Source organism: Orcinus orca, chromosome 17 (assembly GCF_937001465.1).
Source record: "Orcinus orca chromosome 17, mOrcOrc1.1, whole genome shotgun sequence".
In the NCBI taxonomy this organism is placed as follows: Eukaryota; Metazoa; Chordata; class Mammalia; order Artiodactyla; family Delphinidae; genus Orcinus; species Orcinus orca.
The window spans coordinates 59,675,342-59,698,353 of NC_064575.1; the positions used below are offsets into that span (position 1 = coordinate 59,675,342).

A 23,012-nucleotide genomic window follows, 5' to 3' on the forward strand; every position below is an offset into this window, starting at 1 on the left:
ATGGAGATTAAATTCCAAAGTCTGTGAATGTGACAAAAAATGTCACATAGGCAAGATAATTGCTGAAAGTGTCTTACATAGGTGCCTGTTTGGAGACCAATGTAGACTTTCTCAATAATTTGAACCCAAGCAGTTTTTCTCCAGCACTGCAGTACTTGCTAGTTTGTACAGTTTTATTTCCTGACCTCTTAATCTCTTTGTTTACTTTTTTCTCAACAAATATTTTGAAGTTTTACTACTGAAAAAAAGTGTCAGTCTGCACTTTGATAGCTCATAGGTAAGATCATTAGTTTTACAATAATGCGTATGAATAATAGGGTTTGACAATGGGACCTAGACATTTGAGAAAAACGCCCATGTTTTGTTTTCTTTTTTTTACTTTACAGTGAAAATATACAGGATGTTCTTGTTACCATAGCTGAAGCCAAATGTGATATTGAGTATTCCAACAAGACATATATCATCTGCATGACAAATGCCCACACTCCTTCAGGGTGGGCTCCAGTGCATGTCAACATCAGAAGCATCGGCATGGCCAAACTGGTAACAGTGCTGTTGGATAGAGTAGTCTCAGCAATAGAAAAACTAGCCTTATGGGAGGTGAAGTAATTGGTAATGGAGTTGCTGGGGTTTTTTTTGGCTGTGTTGAGTCTTTGTTGCTGCGCATGGGCTTTCTCTAGTTGTGGCAGGCAGGGGCTACTCTTCGTTGTGGCACACGGGCTTCTCATTGTGGTGACTTCTCTTGTTGTGGAGCACAGGCTCTAGGCGCGTGGGCTTCAGTAGTTGTGGCACGTGGGCTCAGTAGTTGTGGCTCATGGGCTCTAGAGCTCAGGCTCAGTAGTTGTGGTGCACGGGCTTAGTTGCTCCACGCCATGTGGGATCTTCCTGGTTTAGAGATTGAACCCGTGTCCCCTGCATTGGCAGGCGGATCCTTAACCACTGCGCCACCAGAGAAGTCCCATTAATGGACCTTTTACTTTGTTAATGTCTCCAAAAAATAACTAAGATATGACTATAATAAATTTAAGGTAGGTTATTTTTTTTTTGCTTGTTACTAAAATTTTATTATTTCAGATTTCTAATTATTCTGGATTGCAGGGTAATTGGTAATAGCTTTTTTAGTTTTTTATTATTGTGAAATTAATCAACAGGCAGCTCTAACATATTTAAAGTAGGTTATACTTAATGAAAATGTTCATTGTTTTAGATTTCTTCATTTTGAGGAATTAAATGAAGAATTGTGATAAAACCTCTAAATTTAAAAGTCTCTCATTTCTATTACAGGATAATGCTGACTTCCTATATGTTGATGCTTGGTCCTCCAACTTCTCGTGGGGAGGAGCATCGCCCCCAGAGGAAGGCTCACTAGTTGTTATTACAAAAGGACAGACAATTTTGCTGGATCAGAATACCCCTATCCTGAAAATGTTGCTTATTCAGGGTAAATTTCTGAAAATCTGTTTATTAGACTCTGCCTGTGAAATGGTTCTGTGAAGTTAATTTAATCAAAATTCATGATTATGAACATCCATAGTTGTATCAGGTTTTGAATACAGAGTTTAGTACTGAGTTCTTTAAATTGAGTATTATAATCCATTTGTGGTTATGAAATTTTTTATTGCATTGCAACCAGAATCTTTTAGTGAAATAGAATAGAAAATATCTGAGTGGGGGCTTCCCTGGTGGCGCAGTGGTTGAGAGTCCGCCTGCCGATGCAGGGGACACGGGTTCGTGCCCCGGTCCGGGAAGATCCCACATGCTGCGGAGCAGCTGGGCCCGTGAGCCATGGCCGCTGAGCCTGCGCGTCCAGAGCCTGTTTCTCCACAACAGGCTGCGGGAGAGGCCGCAGCAGTGAGAGACCCGCGTACCGCAAAAAAAAAAAAAAAAAAAAAGAAAATATCTGAGTGTACTGCATCTTTTATATGGGTAAGCGTCTTTTAAAGTCAAGTGTTTCATGAAACTTTTTTTTCAATAACTCTGTGTGTGTGTGTGTGTGTGTGTGTGTGTGTGTGTGTATGTATGTATGTATATGCCAATGAACATGGAGTGGATTACAACAGTAACAAGGCATTTCCCATTTAGAAAAACACTAGTATAGTGGGTCCTAGGGGTTATAAAAATCATAGAGCTTTGTTAAATTCTATACTAAATGACCCCCCTGACTCCTCTTGGATGCCAGGTTGTGATTTAACCTTTGCCTGTGAACCTGCTTTCAACTGTTACACGAAGTTCTCTCTGCTTCTTAATATCCTATTTTTAATACAGCAAGCTAAATAACCAGAACTGTGACAATTGTGTGTAAAAGAAACAATACTTGGCGAGAGTAAAACACTTGAGGCTTTAGTATATAAACTTTGCCATAATGGTTTTACCTGTTCATAGGCCTTTGCATTTTGTTTTTGTTTTAACTTCTGGGACGACAGCAGTGTTTCAGTTATTTGAAGTTATTAACTACTGAACCTTTGGACAGGTAAAGTTTCACTGTCCACAAATTTACATCAGTCTCTTAAAAAATGTATCTCAGCACATTCTTTAATAATGCTAATCAGGCTATAGCTGTTGCTAGTGCAAATTAGTGGATAAAAGTTCAGACCTAATGTTGGCATTACAATAGTTTATGAAAAGTGTTTTTCTTTTATTTTAATTTTTGGTTCTTAATTTATATTTTGAGGTCCTGTGTTTATAGAACTAGAATTCATGTAGCTGCACTATTTAATAACATTTAAAATAAATGATCAAGGGGGAATAATCTGCCCTGGGGTTTGATTTCCTAGCAGCTCCCTGGGTCTTGTCTGAAGTTTTTTTTTTTTTTTTTTTTCCTTTGCGGTGTGTGGGCCTCTCACTGCTATGGCCTCTCCCGTTGCGAAGCACAGGCTCCGGACGTGCAGGCTCAGCGGCCATGGCTCACGGGCCCAGCTGCTCCGCGGCATGTGGGATCCTCCAGGACCAGGGCTCGAACCCGTGTCCCCTGCATCGGCAGGCGGACTCTCAACCACTGCGCCACCAGGGAAGCCCTTGTCTGAAGTTTTTATACTTCATGTTGCCAAAGAGCTGAAGTAAAGTGACATGCATGGTGACAGCAGATAGGGATAAGAAGTTAAATTTTAGTGTATAATTTAAGAAATAGCTTTTAATAAGACTATTCCTTGTGATATATTTCAAAATTGTATGGTTTTTAGGTGGAACTCTAATATTTGATGAAGCTGACATTGAACTTCAGGCAGAAAATATTCTAATTACAGATGGAGGCGTTCTTCAGGTATACGAGAGAACTTGATCTGTATTCATTGCTAACCTCTCCATTTCTTTTTAAAATATTATGTGTAAAATGGACAGTTAATTATGCTAAACTCTCACTAGTTTATCTTTGTGTAGGTCTCTGTTCTTAGCATAAAATCTTTTTTCTGGATTTTAAAAGTTCCCTAGAATACTTTTGTGCTTGTAATGGGAAGATAAAGCATATTTTCATAGAGCAGAATTGTAAATAGAGCAGAAAAAAAAATTAGCTCTGAGATGTGGCTAAAGTCAAATCAGTATACTTTCCAAAGGTCTGGCATCGTATATTTAGCTGACTGGAAAATGTAAGGTTTATCTTTTGGAGGAAAGATACTGAGAATGGAACAGTTGATTCTCAAAAGAGAGGGGAGAAAAGAAAAGAATTTCCTTTTGAATGATTAGAGTTGTGGATAATGAGTTTTACTTTCTGAATGATGCTTGTGAAATCCCTTGCAGATTGGGACGGAAGCCTCCCCATTTCAACACAAGGCGGTCATTACCTTGCATGGGCACCTGCGATCTCCTGAGCTCCCGGTATATGGCGCCAAGACGCTGGCTGTGCGGGAGGGAATCCTGGATCTGCATGGTACGGGCCGAAAGGATTCAAGGAACTGGTCCGGGAGAGACTAGCCAGGAAGCCAGAGATAATCCTCCTGATAACTCTCTTTAAATGAAACCTTGCCAAACTTCTCCTGTCTTTACGTGTTCCCTCTTTACCCCTCTTTATCTCTTCCCTCCTTTATCCAGGTTAGATCAGCTCCTACAGACCACCAAGACTCACAACCAAGGTCACTCCTAGGACGCCCTTCCTTCACATCCTTTGCCTAATTTAGCACTTGAAACAGTTCATACTGATTGTTTTCTTTATTCATCTATCTAAACAAAAAGGCATTAAGTCTAGAAGCAGAAATTATAACTTCTTATATTTGTATTTTAAAATGGGCTCTTTCTAAAATATAACTATAAATTTATATTTGCACTGTTCTATAACTATATGTACTGTGGAAAATTATCAGCAAATAAAAATGATTATGATCATGTTTGAGGTATCAGTGTAGCATTATTTAAAGGAAGCATGGTGTGAATCCTTTTTATATGAAGTCTTCTATATTGCAATAATCTACCTCTTTTATAAGTTTAGAATATATAAGGATGATACCCCATTATGATCATAAATGTCCTACATTATGCTAAATCTATACACTAATAGAATTTTCAGAAATTTATACATTTCATTTGTCTCCAGATTATCAATTTAAGCAATTCCTATCAACAATGACAAAGATAATAGGCCTCTGCCCATTTTAACAGTAGTATCACACAATTTATATTGAGTTCATATAAAGATTATCATAAATGGGATATGTCATTGCAGAAGGATATTTTAAAAACTTATAGACCTATACATGTTATTACAAACCTGATTATTACTTTTATAAAGCAAGCACTCTAAATGTTTCTTTTTTGAGAAAGGTATAAGATGCTAAGGTAAAATGAACTTTCTCAAAATTGATTCAATCCAGGCAAAGATTAAAATGCATGAAAATCTCAATATCCAAGAAAACACATCTGAGGAAATTCTCGGTTTGTATGTTGGCTCCAGGTCTGCCTGTTCCTGTGATTTGGACTCATTTGGCTCATACTGCAAAGGCAGGGGAAAGGACTTTGATTTTACACGAAGCAGTAACGTGGAAACCAGGAGATGAGATTGTAATTGCAAGCACAGGACACAGGTATGATGTCTTCTGGACCCGCTAATTTCGATTTAGAATAGAGACTTTTTTAAACTATGTAAACAAGGGATGATTCAGAAGGTCCACAACTATTTAATTTAAATTTGAAACGTAGAATGAAGAAGCGTGAACAGCCGAATATGTGTTTGACAAATATTAACATTGGGTTGACCCCCAGTGTGTTGAGTTTCCACTGACTGAATTTACCATGAGAAAAAGTATGAATATATACTAATAAAAGATTTTAGTCATTTTCACGGTTAAGTTCCCATGTAAGATTTCGTTTGACAAAAGCATTCTGCTATTAAGTCAGTTGAAAACCTCTGAGTGAGAGCTTTAGCTAAGTACATCAACGCATGCAAACATGTAAATGAGCTTCTTTGTTTGGCGCCACCAAATGACACGTTTGAAAGAAGCTAGTGAACTCTTTCTTATCTTACAGTCTTGGCAGTGGCTCCCATGGAGCAAAATTGCTAGTAATGATTGAATAAAAGGGAGGAAGGAAATTATAGTATGAGTGATGATTAACGTGACCTTTTAGATGTCTGACATTTTACAGTCGAGGCTGCTTATGACCCTTAATTTGTTTAATTATATATTTTAGCAAATAAGAAATAAAACGAACAAAACTAACACAGCTACACCAAGAATACTGGTGGGGAGAGGAAGCAAGAGGAGCCTTATTTATGCTTTATTGTTCAAATTATAAGCAATAGCAAAATTGGATATAGTCGATGCTGATCAGGGAACAAATAGTAATTTATGACAAGAAACAGCTAAATTATGTTAAGGTCATGACTCAGTATAGAATTAGAATTCAAGGTGGCATTTTGGGTTTGTCATTTTCCAAGTTAAAAATAGACTTGCAGACATTAGGAAGTGTTAAATATATACTTAGCTTTATAAGTGCCCTTTTTTTCTCTGCCCTTGGAATTGCATAATGGCAAAATTAAAAAGCAGCAAAATGACAGGGCTTAAAAATAGAATAGAAAGTCCTCATTTATAGCTTTTCGGGATGAAATAAAAGAGTAAGTTTAGAATTTAGTTTAGGGATATTTCATTTTAAGAAACAAGAATTAGGGAGTTTCCCATCAAATCTAACTCATTGTTCACTATTTAATTCATAAGTTCCATTTCAGAGTTTGTAATGCAGGTGGTTAAGAATACTACTTCTAGGGACTTCCCTGGTGGCGCAGTGGTTGAGAGTCCGCCTGCCGATGCAGGGGACACGGGTTCGTGCCCCGGTCCGGGAAGATCCCACATGCCACAGAGCAGCTGGGCCTGTGAGCCATGGCCGCTGAGCCTGCGCGTCCGGAGCCTGTGCTCCGCAACGGGAGAGGCCACAACAGTGAGAGGCCCGCGTACCGCAAAAAAAAAACAAAAAAAAAACGAAAAGAGTACTACTTCTAAAGTCAGTCTGCCTGGGTCCAACCCCCGGCAATACCACTTACTAGGCCTGAGGTCATGTTATTTCACCTCTCTGTGCTTCTCTAAAATTGGAATGCTGTTAGTATGTATCTCAGAATTACTGTAAGGACTAAGTGAGTTAATATGTGTAAAACAGAGCAGAACTTGACTCAAAGTTAGTGCTAGATAAGTGTTAGATATTATTACAAAGGAAGAAAAGGTGCATTTAGGTGCATATAACATATAAAAATGCTTTTTCAGAAACTTCTTTTGTTTTTTTGGCTTCATTGGGTCTTCGTTGCTGCATGCGGGCTTTCTCTAGTTGCAGCGAGGGGGGCTACTCTTCATTGCGGTGCACGGGCTTCTCATTTTGGTGGCTTCTCTTGTGGAGCATGGGCTCTAGGCACGCGGGCTTCAGTAGTTGTGGCACGTGGGCTCAGTAGTTGTCGCTCACGGGCTCTAGAGCTCAGGCTCAGTAGTTGAGGTGCACGGGCTTAGTTGCTCCACACCATGTGGGATCTTCCCGGACCAGGGATCGAACCCATGTCCCCTGCATTGGCAGGCAGATTCTAAACCACTGTACCATGAGGGAACTCCCTGGAACCTTCTTTTCTAAAGAAATCTCTGTTCATCTGAATTCAAGAGAATTCAGGAGAGGCCAGTCCAAATCACCTGAGGGGTCTTGTACTATTGATACACCCTCTCTCAAGCATCCTTAATCTTCACCTCCCCCTGCCCTCTCACCCTACAATTCCTTCCCTGGGTCTTTTGGAATTATGGGTTTCCCCATCCACCCACCATCTTGGAAAAAAAAATAATAATAACTTTGGTCTCTGTCTCTTGTAGCTTCTCTCTCTCTTTCTCTCTGTAAATTATTGAACTGCTTAAATATTATGCCCATTTCTTCCATTTCATTCTCGCTATCCATGTTTTCCCTTTAAATCCTACAGTCTAATTTTGATCCTCATAAAAACTTTCCTAGTGACCTTCTGACTATCATCATTCTTTGCTTCCTGCACATCACCAGGTTCTTTTGGTCCTTCCCTTGAAATGCCTCTTCCACCAGCTTTCCATACACTCAGTTTAATTTAGACTCTCAGCCCCTCACCCTGGAATATTCCATCATCTTCCTATTTGGGCTCCATTCCTCTACCTTCTTACCTCAGGAATTCATTCTGCATTGATTTATTCAGTCAGGGAAAAACTGTGATTGAATTGTGACACGTACTGGACCAAGTGCTCAGCATACAGAATGATTTAACGGGTGTCTTACCTAGAGGAGCAGACAGGTATGGGAAGGACAGAGAAGTAAATGGGTGGTAGGACTGCAGTGTGGTGACCGTGAGTGCTGATGGGGCCTCACGCAGAGCTTACTGGGAGTCCAGAAGAAGAGTTGGGAAAGGTGAGAGAGGTGCCTTTCAACATGTTTCGCATGCGACATTGTTATTTAAACTGGTAGTTAAAGGAGGAAAAAGATTTGCCAAGGGAGAGAGGAATCAAAAAGGAATGTCAGGAAGATACAGAGGTAACTCCTCTAAGGGCACCTCTGTCAACAGCACCAATCATGCTTTAGTAGATAATACACAATCAGCCATAGAAACACATGTCTCTCTGAAGTCAGGGGCACTTTCTGCTTGGTATCCGCAATACTTTGCTCTGTGCCTAGAAAACAGGATGGACACTCAATAAGTCTTTGTTGGAAGGACTCAGTACATGAATGTGTATATTATAGATTTGGCCAGTCCTTTTGCTGGAACTTGGTATGTGTTGAAGGAATGGGTAGAAATGAGAACTCCTGAGCTCACCTCAGTCGTTTCTTTTCCCTGCTCAGGAACCTCCAATGGATTCCCTCTGTAAGGGTTTCTCAGTCTCAGCACTATTGACATTTTGGACCAGATAATTCTTTGTTGTGTATCATAGGACATTTGGGTACATCCTTGGCCACTACCTTCTAGTAGCAACATAGCACCCCCAACAAGTTGCGACAACCGAAAATGTGTCCAGGCATTACCAAATGTCCCCTGGAGAGATGAAAGCATCCCTGATTGACAACCACTGAGTGTGATCCTCAAAATTATAAATGAATAGTACTTTTGAATACTTTATAGAATTAGTCCAGTTCTGTGAACAAGTATAGCACTTGGAAAATATTTATTTAATTGAAATGCATCTGTAAAATTTATTCAGTTACTCTAAGAAAGAGTAAAATACCGTCTTGGAATTCCTCTTCAGAATATTGTATGACATAAAAAGTTTTCCTGTTTTACAGATGAGTGTTCAGAATAGCATAAAACAAATACAGCAAAACACTGTTATGTTAATTTATATTAATTTTGAGAGTTTTTGGTTCAAATTTTTACAGACACAGCCAACAAGAGAATGAAAAAAGGACCATTGCATCTGTATCTGCTGGTGGCAGGAACATAACGCTAACTAATCCGCTGAATTACACACACTTAGGAATCACTGTCACCCTCCCTGATGGAACTCTGTTTGAAGCAAGGGCAGAAATTGGAATTCTTACAAGAAATATTTTAATAAGAGGATCTGACAACGTGGAGTGGAATAACAAAATTCCAGCATGCCCTGATGGATTTGACACAGGTAGTCTTAGCAGCCTTAGTGTGTCGCCTAAAATGTTTATAGACACTGCAAAAATATTCCCTGTGTGCAAAATCATCCCCTGTTGAGAACTAATGGACTTGGTTATGCTCTAGCAATAAATAATCCCCAAATCTTAGTGATTAAAAATGATAAAGGTTTATTTCTCATTGATGCTACACGTGTCCAATATGGGTCAACAGGGGGGCTCTGCTCATTGTTATTTTCCAGGGTCTAGGCTGATGGAGACTTAATCTCAACATGGGTTTCTATGATCTCTGAGACAGGAGGTGAGAAGGCTGGAGAGTTAAGCACCAGCAGTTTGTTACTTTGGTCCTGAAGTGACATGTGTCCCTTCTTCTCAGGTGTCAATAGTTGGAACTGGTTCTGTGGCTATAATTAACTTACCACAGTTCTCATATATATTATATATATATATGTATTTATAAAACTGTATAACCATATAAATGTATGTGTGTAGTTAAGAAGCACAGTGCATTTCACAAGTCTCTTTTAAATATTTTATGTAATCACTACTACCATTACAATCCCATAAGTACTTGAATAATAGCTGATACAGCTTAGATACAGCCTTTTCTTCGATGGGAAGCATAAGACAAAGCTTACTGATCAATGTCAAAAGACCTGCGTTCTGATTCCATTTCATCTGCGTGGTCTCACAATGTCCATTGTGAAACCTAGTTTCATCCTGTTTAAAATAAAAATACTTCCTGTTCTGCCAACCTACTATAGTTGTAAGAATTAAGTGAGATAATGCATGTTCTAATCTTGTACCAGTGTAAGATCGTATTAGCTATGTTAATCCCAAATCTTGGGGAAAATAAATTCAGCGATAATAAAACAAAATACCTGAGTACTTTAGGGGTTGCAAAGGTGAACAAGACAAGGCACTTACCTTCCTTACTATGCAGAGGAGGAGATAATGTGAACGCAAATAATTATGTTCCAGGGTGAGGTTAAAATTGTCTGTGAATAAAAAGATATAATTAGGTATGAGAAACAGTCTTTATATAATTAGAGGATTTTGACACGGTTTTTCTTTATGATATCTTAAAAAATATTTTTAAAGGTGAATTTGCTACACAGACATGTCTCCAAGGAAGGTTTGGAGAAGAAATAGGAAGTGACCAGTTTGGTGGATGCATTATGTTTCATGCTCCGATACCTGGTGCTAACATGGTAACTGGAAGAATAGAATACGTAGAGGTAAGAGGCATTATCGTTAGCGCTTTGTCCAAAGTTTTCCATACGATGAATGTGAATTGAGCACCTGCTTTTTGCCAGATGCTACTTATAATCTGGTAGAGGAGACATAAACAGGTGATTTTAATACATCCAATTATTGATTCACATAATCATGCCAAATTTTTGTTTCTCTGTTTTTATCACACCCCACATCAAATTCATTAACAAGGTCTATCCACTCTGCCCACAAAATACTGTATCCTGAATGTACTGTTTTTCTACCTTTTCCACCTGGTCCCTAACCCAAGCCACCATCACCTCTCACCTGGTCTACTGTGCTTTTCTCCTAACTGGTCTTCCTGCTTTCACCCTTTCTGCAATGAAGTCTCCACACCACAGCCAAAGTCCAATTTTTAAATGTGAATCAGATCTTGCTACACACTGTTCAGAGCTCTTCAGTGGCTTCCTATTACACCTAAAACAAAAAGTCCAAGCCTTTTCCAAAGGATCCACGTGATCTGACCCCCTGCTGGCCTCTATCTTGTGTGATCTACCCTTGGCGCCTGCCATGCCGGCCACATAGACCTCCCTGTGTCTCTTGCCCATGTCAGGCACACTCCTGTCTCAGGTTCTTTGCACTGGCTCTTCATCCTGCTTGGAATGCTCCTCCACCAGGTACTTAAATGGTTCACACTCATTTCAGTCAGGTCTCTTCTCAAATGTTGTCTCTTCAGAGAGGATGTTCCTCACCACTTTTATTTGAAATAGCTGCCCAAACACCTGTTTTTCTTTATTAACTCATAACTCCTGATATATTTTTAATTTGTTTTTTATCTCTTCCTCTAGAACATAAACTCAGTTAGTTCAGATATTTTTGTCCTTCTGGTTTTCTGCTGATTCCTCTGTAGCTGGAACAGTACTTAGCCTATAGCAGATTCTCAATTGACTATTAACTGAACAAATATATAAATAAAAGAATAAATATGCAAGTTATGCCCAAGAGATCAGGAGCTCCTCTGTATCTTATTCATATTCAGCCTATATAGTCTGGGTTTAGCACAGTTTCTATCAAGTATTCAGTAAAAGGAAGGAATGGAGGAAGGGTGGGAAGGAAGGTTAGTAAAATCCATAAATCCATTAAATTTGGAAGAGCTCACTCACCTGCAGTGAGGGTGGCAGAGTCAATGACTGCATACTGTAAAAAATAAACCTTCTCCTAGGTTATGTTACACACATGTAACATCTGGATATGGAGTGAGGTTGCCAGTGTTGATCTGTATAATAAATATTATTAATAGTTAATTTTTATTTTTAGATGAAGAATGAAAATAAATAAATGCCCTACCATTTATTTCCAAACTTTATGAGATCATATTCCACACACACGCACACGCACACGCACGCGCACACACACACACACACACACAGAGGCATCTTCTGTATTAGCTCATTAGATCGTAGACCTATTGAAAATATAGCAGAGTGGTTAATAAGAGCACCAACTCTATAATTAGACCAGTGAGTTTAAATGAAACTTTGTGACCATGAACAAGATACTCTAAATTTCACTTTCTTCATCTGTAAAATGAAGCTTATGATAAGTGGCTACTTCCTAAGATTGTGGTAAAGACTGTGACCATGCATATAAGACATTTAGCAGAATATCTGGCACATGGTAAACATTCAAGAAATGTTTCTTATTATTAAAAAAGAATCAAAGTGAAGGAGAAAAAGAAGTCTTTTACGAGGTATTTTGCTGAACACGAAAGTTTCATAACAGCAAGGTGAAAAGCAGAAGAGTCGAAGATCGTTTTTGTTCATTCATTCATTTGATAACAAGTATGGGCTGTTATAGATTGAATAAAACAAGGTGGGTTGGGGGTCAGACAACATTTTTAAATGATAAACAGGAATAATATGGGAGATATAAATGCATTAATAATAATTAATGTAGGGCTTCCCTGGTGGCGCAGTGGTTGAGAGTCCGCCTGCCGATGCAGGGGATACGGGTTCGTGCCCCGGTCCGGGAGGATCCCGCGTGCCGCGGAGCGGCTGGGCCCATGGCCCATGGTCACTGAGCCTGCGCGTCCGGAGCTTGTGCTCCGCAACGGGAGAGGCCACAACGGTGAGAGGCCCGTGTATCGCAAAAAAACAAAAAACAAAACAAAACAAAAAAAATAATAATTAATGTAAAAGTGGATATTATTTTGAAACAAGAAATTATGAGCCAGGCAAACTCTGAGTCTGTGTGCATCACTAAATAGCTGTGATTTCTGGTCTTGACAGATATTCCATGCTGGACAGGCATTCCGGTTGGGGCGATATCCAATACATTGGCACCTGCTTGGAGATTTACAGTTTAAATCTTATGTAAGAGGCTGTGCAATTCACCAGACCTATAACAGAGCTGTTACTATCCATAACACACATCACCTTCTGGTTGAGAGGAATATTATATATGATATCAGGGGGGGAGCATTTTTTATAGAAGATGGTATTGAACATGGCAATATCCTGCAATACAACTTGGCAGTATTTGTACAGCAAAGTACTAGTCTTCTGAATGACGACGTGACTCCAGCTGCATTTTGGGTTACCAATCCAAACAACACCATACGACACAATGCAGCTGCTGGTGGCACTCACTTTGGCTTTTGGTACCGAATGAACAACCACCCTGATGGGCCATCTTATGACCGAAACATTTGCCAAAAAAGAGTTCCTCTTGGAGAATTCTTTAATAACACTGTTCATTCTCAAGGTTGGTTTGGATTGTGGATATTTGAAGAATATTTCCCCATGCAGACAGGATCTTGTACTTCTACAGTGCCAGAGCCTGCAATATTTAATTCACTCACTACTTGGAATTGTCAAAAAGGAGCTGAATGGGTCAATGGAGGTGCACTTCAGTTTCATAACTTCGTGATGGTCAATAATTATGAGGCTGGAATTGAAACGAAGAGGATCCTGGCTCCTTATGTTGGAGGATGGGGTGAAGCCATTGGAGCAGTGATTAAAAATGCCAAAATAGTTGGTCATGTTGATGAACTGGGAATGGGGTCTGCATTTTGCACAATGAAAGGCCTGGTTCTCCCATTTAGTGAAGGGTTGACTGTATCTTCCGTACACTTCATGAACTTTGACCGTCCCAGCTGTGCAGCTTTGGGAGTGACGTCCATCACTGGCGTTTGTAATGAGAGATGTGGAGGCTGGAGTGCAAAATTCATTGACATCCAATATTCTCACACAACAAACAAGGCTGGCTTTCGATGGGAACATGAAGCGGTACTGATTGATGTTGATGGTTCACTTACAGGTAATGTGATGTTTTAATTTCTGATAAAATACTTTGGAAATATATTTTTTTGTTTGTGTTAACACAGAGAGTTGAATTGTCAAAGCAGACTCAGATGAATCACAGATCTTAACTGGTGCCGAACATCATTTCCTAATGACTTAAGGATATAGGTCAACACTAGGCATAGATGAGATATCCTTTTCTAGCAAAGTCTCAAACTGTCAGATGCAGCCTCCAAATATGTCCCTTTTCTCCTGCATTTGCACTTTGGTTTTGAATTAACAGCAAATTTTGAGCAATATTTATGGAATATTGATCACAATAGGAAGCCATTTCATTTGAGAATGCCTCCATTTTGTACTCAGTTAATTACACAGAGGAAACTGCTTTTACATGACTACCCAGATTCTCCAGCCAGTCATGCCCAATAAATGTATAAATTCCAGGTTTATTTACATAAGCAACAGACTGGATGTATCCTGCTCAAGTACCTTAGAGGGAAGTAATAAGTCACAGGCCTGCTGTTAGCCTTTTTCTTTCCAATCTAAATTCTGAATTTGGAATTGATTCAAAGAATATGGGAACTCTAGTACAAAATTCAACATTCTTTGTAGGTTAAATCTTTTCTACCATTTTAAGTTCAGAGTAAGTCAAATCCTTTTGTAAATAATCATGGTTTCTAGAATTTAGCATTTTTATAAAATTTTAATGATAATGACTTGGCAAAATCAGATAGGAAATGTGTCTGTGTGTATGTGTATCATTCTGCATAATACTTTATAAGAGAGAGACAATTGACAAGTAAAGCTACAGATATTTGAAAGCCTTTGAAAGATGGAAGGTTCATCTCAATATTCAAACAGACTGAATTCTCAACTACAGTTGTTGACTTGTCTCCTGTTCTAACTGTGGCTTTAAGAGGGAGAACATTTAGATGGTTCTAATATTCAGAGCTTTGTGTGACCTTTATTCACTTACTTAATTCAGCTTAGATTCTTAAGTTTGTTGACAGTCCATTGGTTGAGAGCACAAGCTCTGTGGTCAAACTGCCTGGATTTGCATCCTTCCGTGTGTCCTTGACCAAGTTACTTATCCCACATCCCATCCCCTTCCTTGGCTCTCACGGGTGCTTCAGATCCCATTTTTCAGCTGCGTCCATGATAAGCTCCCTGACAGAAGAGTCCACTGCAAAGCCTTTGTAGAGGTCCCCTTACCCCATGCCAAAAAAAACCCCAGGAGCCTAGACTTTTAGATTGTATTTGCGGCACTATGGGTTATAGTAAATGTATGTTTTAGACAGTTTAGCTTTTTAGTTTTCTAACATGAAATAGGAAGTCAGCTGTTTGTGTTCATTTCCTAGGTCACAAAGGACACACCGTCATTCCACACAGCTCATTGCTGGACCCTTCTCACTGCAGTCAAGAAGCCGAGTGGAGCATAGGATTCCCTGGGTCTGTCTGTGACGCCTCGGTCAGCTTCCACCGGCTGGCATTCAACAAGCCTTCTCCGGTGTCTCTGCTTGAAAAGGATGTGGTTCTCTCAGACTCCTTCGGTAAGTAGAACACAGTCATTTAAACCACTCATTTAAATATGTTTTCCTCAATTTTCATCATCCTCTTCTTGAGAACACTGGGAAAAGCATAATACTTATATCAGTCAGAAACCAGGCAGGAAACAAATATCACATCCCAAAATGGGCTTGTGAGGAGTATTGAATAAACGCCTGGACCAGCGTGACATTCTGCTGATTAAGGAACCTCCAGCCAATATTATGACAGACAGCAGGAAAGTTGACATAGCTTTAGGATCAAGACAGTAAAAATATACCATTTTTTCTGCCACTGAAAGCAAATTATTTTGATTATCTTTGCTGATTGAAATAGGATGGGGGGAGCATCTGCTAGGTCAATAGCTGCACAGAGACTGTTGATTTACTGATTTGTTTCAGTAAAGCTAATGTACCTGGAACACCAGATGGGCTTGACATCATTGCCTGACTAGATTGCATTAATTTACTGTCATTATTCATGATGCATCTGGCATATGCACCAGCCAGACAAGCAAGTTAAATGGGGATATAGTAGTAACCCTGATTCTCACATGTCTCAGATTTTTCACTGTGGCGTTAATATCTGCATTTTCCCCCCTCAAGGTTTTAGAATTGCTTTTGTTTTATCTTCGTAACAGAGTGGGGGAGCATGGTTCCTAGAGTGTTCACTCAGTCCTTCCTGCGTGATTTTCCCTCCCTCCATTAGGAATTCTTCCAGTTACTAAGTATAACTATTCTCATCACATCTGACCTGGCCTGCCCTGATTGGCTCAGATCTTTATATCATTCCATCCATCCATTCATCCACACATTCATCATCTGTCTATGAATTATTAGTTAAAATATCTATCTACAATTAATCCACTCTCATATCACTGTTCTGACAGACTGCAGATTTTGGAAAATAGGAAAGGCATTGATGAACCAAACATTTGCTCTCAGATGATTCTCAAATACAGTTTTCTACATTTTCTGCATAAATCTAAATGATGTAGCTTCTTGATGACAGTGTTCCCAAATTTCCACATTTAATCATATTTACAAGGTAGAAACTTGCAATTTGAAACTAAAATTATGTATCTCAATATAGGCCAAGTGAATTTTGAAAACGTGTAGCATAATTATACCAGCCATACTATAACTGCTAAAATTATAGCTGGGTCAAATCCATCAGGACATGCTGGGGTTTTGGTATTCCACTCCATGTCATCAGATCCTCTTGGAAGGATATTTCTTGTGAGAATTTCAACTTCTGCCCTTCTTCCAAACAAAGTTCTATGCCTATTCCCACTATACATTTTGGAACTGGAGGAATGACCATAAGATGAGCCAGTGGCCTCAGTGGACCAGGCATGAGACTGAGCAAAGACTCATTCTAGGGCCTAGCCTCCATAAGCTGCCACTCCAGCTGGTAGACCATGGTGGCATTAGGGTGTCTGAGGGTTAGCATCAGTTCAGAGCCAGAAGCTAACAACTCTTGGAAGGTCTGGATAGTTTCCTCTCCTTAGTATGCAGTAGCCTGATAAATGGCCACAGATTTCTCCCACTCAGTGGAGCTGCTTCCAGTCTGTGAATTGGCTTGGATCTAGGAAATAGGTAAGAGGTAGCAGATTTCCACTTGGGTAAGTTGAATTAGATTTCTGTCCTCCAAGATCTATATAACTTTTCTGTCTGCATATGCCAAAGGTCACCTTAGTATGCTACCCACTATTCTCCTGGGGGAGCCTCTTTGCATTGCAGTGACAGAGCCTCAAGAGGGCATGTTTCACCCAGCAAGCACTTTTAAGTCTTTGCAGTGTCAATTCTGCCAATAGCCGAGGGACCAAAGAAGTCACCCAGTATCCACAGAGCAGGGAAGTCTATCCTGCCCTCAAGGAGGGGAGAGGAGTGGATATTTGCTGAATAATCCAAATTATCATGGTTCTTCTCATACTCTGCAGGTCTTTTTAAACTGTGAGTTTTTAGTGCCTCTGGTCATGGGCTTTTCAAAACTTAATGCTAATTCATAAGCCAAAGAATTTGTTCCTGGGCTTCCCTGGTGGCGCAGTGGTTGAGAGTCCGCCTGCCGATGCAGGGGACACGGGTTCGTGCCCTGGTCTGGGAAGATCCCACATGCCGCAGAGCGGCTGGGCACGTGAGCCGTGGCCACTGAGCCTGCGTGTCCGGAGCCTGTGCTCCGCAACGGGAGAGGCCACAACAGTGAGAGGCCCGCGAACCCAAAAAAAGAAAAAAAAAGAATTTGTTCCTCCTTTATATTGGAATTTGTTTTGCCTTATCCCCAAAGGAAAAGAATGACAGTTTATTTTGTAATCTTGCGCCTAGCTTCTTCCACCTAACTTTGTAAGGGAAGAGGTTGCAAATTTAACATAAAATTCAATCAGAGAAGAAAAGAAAGAGAGAAGGGAGAGGAAAGAACAGAATTAATTCATTAATCACAGATGTTTTTCTTTATATTGTGAGAGATCTTTTCAGATCTTCAACTGAAGTTGTCAGGCATTCTCTCAAATTAAATTTTTTTCCTATTACAGGTAGTTCAGGTTCCAAGTTCATCATTCACAAAATTTAGGGTATCATGGCCAGTGTTAGAGGTAGGTCTACTTTAGTCTAGTTCCTTAAGGGCTCTGAATCAAAGCTTTGTATTCATACTTGCTAGGCTGATTTTGATTAACACAACCCATATAGGAGAATCTAATAAAGTTCAGGACTTATATTTGCATATTTTGCAGATCAAGGATTCTGAAGAACTAAGTTCTTAAAAGAATAGAAATGGAATTATATTTTAGATCGATGTATTTTAAAAATTGCATTGATATATTTAAGCACTTTTGTCTTAGTGGTCATTATTGTCATCATAGTTCAGTTTTATTTTTCCCTAAGGAATAAAGGCTCCATCTCAATTCAGAACTCCAAGTGAGAAAGCATTTTATGTTTCAGTTAAGTGTGATATCGAACAGTGGGGCCTTCAGGTAAACAAAGACATTTAGAACATAAGTAATGAAATACTATACTGACCTCTTTAGAGACTTCCATAGACTAGAGTAATATTTACCTTTGCGCTTGTTCATAAGAGAAGGAATTTTCTAGATGTAGAGATTACTGTGATTTGTTTTATGTTCTATAGGCACAAGCATTGTTCCCTTTCAGAAGAAACGACTGACTCATATGTCTGGATGGATGGCTCTGATTCCAAATGCAAAGCACATTAACTGGTATTTTAAAAGTGTAGATCACATAACCAACATTTCGTATACGTCAACATTCTATGGATTTAAGGTAAGCAAAGAGTTGCATAATCCATCTTCTAATAATTTTGATTACATATTACTCTAAAGGAGCCCACACACTCATCCTTACACCAACTGTGAGGCCCAGAATGCCTTTGCCTCACATATTGACCTGGTAAAGTCTGCACACTTTCTATTACCCATCCTAAATCTCAGAAGCAAGCCAAAAAAAAAACCCCTCCTTTAAGAATCAGAAGTAAGCCATCTTTCTGCCACATCCCTGTAGTACTAAGCTTGTGCCCTGTTATTATTACCATGATAATAACTAACATTTATTCAGTGCTTATGATGTTTTGGGCACCAGTTAAAGGCTTTATTATTTGTATTCTGAAATATAGCAAATACAGAAAATAACAGGCCGAGTCCTATATTCCCACCACCTAGCTCTATCTGAATCTAACATTCTGTGACTATGTACTTCAGATTTTTTTAAGAAATAAACATTTTTAGGTGAAGTGGAAGTCCTCTGTATGGCTTACTCTGAAATCAGTCTCCACTCTTCACTGCTAAGGGTCACCTGAATTGGGTGTTTTCATCCCTGTTCATATTCTTCTACTTGTACTATATATGGGCAGCAAAAAAAACAATACCTAGCACTGTTTCAAATGTTTTGAAACATTATAGAAATTAAATATTCTCTGAATGTATACATATATATGTGTGTGTGTGTATATATATATATATATTGAGAGAGAGAGAAAGGAAGAAAGACTTTCATTGCCTTAGTGATAGAGGTTAGCATTATTACCATAGACAGGTAAAACGTTAATAAACAAAATATAAATGCAAGATGAAAACCAAACTAAAACCAAAAGTTAAGTTTTAATATGGGGTTAATTAATTAATGTCATCAAAATTAGCATATAAAACAAGTCACTTTTTTGCAAACTTTCATAGGAACAAGACTATGTAATCATATCTCATAACTTCACTCAAAATGCTGATATGTTTAATATCATTGATATGAGGAACGGCTCTTCAAATCCATTGAATTGGAATACTAGCAAGAATGGAGACTGGCACCTTGAAGCAAACACTAGTACTCTATATTACCTGGGTATGTATTCAATAGGCAAAAGTGATTGTTTTATCTATTGCTTCATCTAAAGGAGGAGAAAAATTGCTTAATGGGCAAATGTGTTATATAGTGCCTTGTATATAGCAGGATTCAATAAATGTTTGTTGAATTAAAGAATGGAGACTAAATTCACCCTGGAAGAGGCTTGAGTTGAATTAAGAACTTACATTTTATGTTTGGAGGTAGCACCAACACTCATAATTGGCCCCAACATTTATTTCACAAAATTAGAGGAAATGAGTACAATGAACTGTCATATATTTTGTTTCCATTTTTATTATTTAATTATTTTTGGAAAATAAAAATATTTAAGAGTACAGTTTAATCGAGTTCTAAAATATTTGTTTTTGTCAAGGTATTTTGACTCTGCTTCTTAATCAGACATGTGCATTTTGTCAGAATTTTTTCATACCTATTCCATACATTTGAATTATACCAAGTTACTCTCCAAAGAATATTTTCAAATTGCCATATTTTGTTTACATTCAAGTACTTTGATCATCATGTTAGTTTAAACTGCTTTTACTTCACTTTCAGTGTCAGGAAAAAATGACCTTCATCAGAGCCAGTCCATTTCTGGGACCCTGGATCCTGATGTGAAGGATGTTGTTATTAATTTCCAAGCTTACTGCTGTGTTCTCCAAGATTGCTTTCCTGTACATCCTCCATCAAGAAAACCAATTCCCAGGAAGCGACCAGCCACATATAAGTATACAGGCCTTTTGTTCGTTAATATACTTCAATAGTTCTTGACAGCATCCTTTTCATATGTCATCCTGGCTGAGACACTGGTGCCCTCCTCCTGCACAGTAGGTCCCAAAGCACTTCCACACTCATTGCTTCACTTGAGCCTTACAACCACCCTGATGACAAAATGGAAAAAAATCTCACAAAAATTATGTGTGAAAGTTACTGGGAATCTCATACTTGCAGAACGTTAGATCTGGATTTTTAGACCAACTCCCTTATTATATAGGTGAGAGAGCTGAAGCCTGAAGACGTTAAGTGAATTACCTGAGATCACAAACTTCCAACAGCACCAGAAACTATGTCCTCATTGATCCAATGCTTTCTTAGCAGGTGGCATCTCTTTCTCTAGAATAACTGTCTTTTTGTGTCTGTGTATGTGAGTGTTTTTATTTTTATTTATTTTTTTAAATAAATTTATTTATGTTATTTATTTTTGGCTGTTTTGGTTCTTCGTTGCTGCATGGCAGGCTTTCTCTAGTTGTGGCGAGCGGGGGCTACTCGTCTTTGTGGTGTGCGGGCTTCTCATTACAGTGGCTTCTCTTGTTGTGGAGCACGGGTTCTAGGCACATGGGCTCAGTAGTTGTGGCTCACGGGCTCTAGAGTGCAGGCTCAGTAGTTGTGGCGCATGGGCTTAGTTGCTTCGCAGCATGTGGGATCTTCCCGGACCAGGGATCGAACCCGGGCTGACTGCATTGGCAGGCGGATTCTTAACCACTGTGCCACCAGGGAAGTCCCTATTTTTTATTGAAGGATAGGTGATTTACAGTGTTGTGTTAGTTTCTGGTGTACAGCAAAGTGATTCAGTTACATATATATACATTTTTCAGATTCTTTTCCATTATAGATTATTACAAGATATTGACTGTAGTTCCTTGTGCATACTTGTTTTTCTATTTTATATATGGTAGCTTGTATGTGACAATCCCAAACTCTTCATTTATCCCTCCCCACCCCCTTTCCCTTTTGGTAACCATAAGTTTGTTTTCTATGCCTGTGAGTCTGCTTCTGTTTTTTTGTTTTCTTTTAATTTTTTAAAAATTTTGGCTGCGTTGTGTCTTCGTTGCTGCACATAGACTTTCCCTAGTTGCAGCAAGCGGGGGGCCACTCTTCGCTGCGGTGTGCGGGCTTCTCATTGCTGTGGCTTCTCTTGTTGCGGAGCACGGGCTTTAGGTGCACAGGCCTCAGCAGTTGTGGCACACGGGATCAGTAGCTGTGGCTCGTGGGCTCTAGAGCGCAGGCTCAGCAGCTGTGGCACACGGGCCCAGCCGCTCCATGGCATGTGGGATCCTCCCAGACCAGGGCTCAAACCCGTGTCACCTGCATTGGCAGGCGGATTCTCAACCACTGTGCCACCAGGGAAGCCCTGCTTCTGTTTCATAAATAAGTTCATTTGTATCATATTTTAAATAGAATAACAGTCTTGGTCAAGTCTCATAATACAACTTATTTAATTTTATTTCAAATATTCAATTTCCTAAATATATATTAAGTCTTGTAGTTAAAAATAATTTTTCTGTCTTTGAAACTTATAAAGTCCTTTACCTTTATTTCTCATATGCAACATAACTTTCTACTTTATATTATAGTAATTACCATACATGATGGTACTAGTACACAACAGTACTAGTCTTTAAGACCTTTAAAGGCATGATCCTGATTTGATGTATATTTGTGTCCCTTATGGGCAAATAATAACCATAAAAATAACGATGGTGATGATAAAAGTTAACAGTTAGGGGGCATGTAAGAGCCCACTCCTGTGCATCAAGTACAAATCAATATTATTTATTAAGTGAATTACGATTTCAGAATATACAGATTCTGCGATAACATTGCACAAAAGAATAATAATTGAATTTGTTTATATGTTCATTCAACCATTAAAAAATAGCACCTGCTATGTGCCAGGCACTGTGCTGAGCTCTGAGATTCAGTTGTGAGCAACATAGATGTGGTCCCTGCCCCCATAACACTCACATTCTGTCCGAAGAGACAGATGCCAACACAAGCAAACAAACAAAAAAGTAAACAGAAAATAAAGCACATGCGTTTGAGTTGTGATAGAGGTTGTAAAGGGAATGGATAAGGGGCTGGGACAGAAGACAACATGGCAGGGGCCTCCTTTGGGTGGATGGTTAGGAAGAGCCTCTCAAAGGAGGGGATATTCTAGCTGAGACCCAAAGGGTGAGTAAGAGCTGGCTGTGTGAAGGTTGGGTTCGAGGCCAAGGGGACAGCTTGGGCAGAGGCCCTGATGTGGGGACGAGTGCGGCATATCCAAGAACTGAGAGGAAGTCTGCATGGCTGGACCCTTGTGAGCAGGAGAGAGTGGCCTGGACATAGCATTGGAAATAGGTGGACATCAGACCATTCAGGTCATGCAGGCAGTTAGTGTTAAGAAATATGAGAAGCCTTTAAATGTTTCAGCTGATAAGTGACGTTACATTTTGAAAAGGCCACTTTTACTACTCTGTGTAACAGAGGGACAGTAGAGAAAGCAGGGAGGCTCATAAAAAGAGTCTAGAGAACTTCAGAAGAAATATGGGCCATAAAGGTTATTGGCCAAAAAGCCCTAGATAGTGTAAGGTAGATAAAATTATTCAATATTTACTTAATAATTATTATGACTCATTAATAGATTTAGATTGGTCTAGACCAGGATGTGATAGAGGTATGTGTTGATACACTACCTGTATATGTCATAGGATAGGTGTTTTTCCTCTCACAATATGAGCTCTGCTCACTGGCAATAGCTATAATTGGAATTATTAATTGGTATTTTGCAAATAGCTATCAGTGAAAACAAACAGAATCTTGATCCAAAACTGGTACC

At 39.2% G+C, this 23,012-nt stretch overlaps 1 protein-coding gene across 1 annotated transcript in view; it reads left to right on the forward strand.

The window, feature by feature from the left end:
* PKHD1L1 (PKHD1 like 1) overlaps nt 1-23,012 on the forward strand; it is a 154,707-nt gene that overhangs the window by 80,805 nt on the left and 50,890 nt on the right. Inside the window, exons 42-53 of the mRNA XM_004282958.3 lie at nt 387-543; nt 1,285-1,441; nt 3,180-3,259; nt 3,733-3,862; nt 4,880-5,009; nt 8,779-9,020; nt 10,108-10,244; nt 12,510-13,539; nt 14,882-15,073; nt 18,192-18,343; nt 19,252-19,411; nt 19,970-20,141. Of these exons, the coding sequence (XP_004283006.2) occupies nt 387-543; nt 1,285-1,441; nt 3,180-3,259; nt 3,733-3,862; nt 4,880-5,009; nt 8,779-9,020; nt 10,108-10,244; nt 12,510-13,539; nt 14,882-15,073; nt 18,192-18,343; nt 19,252-19,411; nt 19,970-20,141 (2,739 nt within the window). The remainder of the gene's footprint in view (nt 1-386; nt 544-1,284; nt 1,442-3,179; nt 3,260-3,732; nt 3,863-4,879; nt 5,010-8,778; nt 9,021-10,107; nt 10,245-12,509; nt 13,540-14,881; nt 15,074-18,191; nt 18,344-19,251; nt 19,412-19,969; nt 20,142-23,012) is intronic.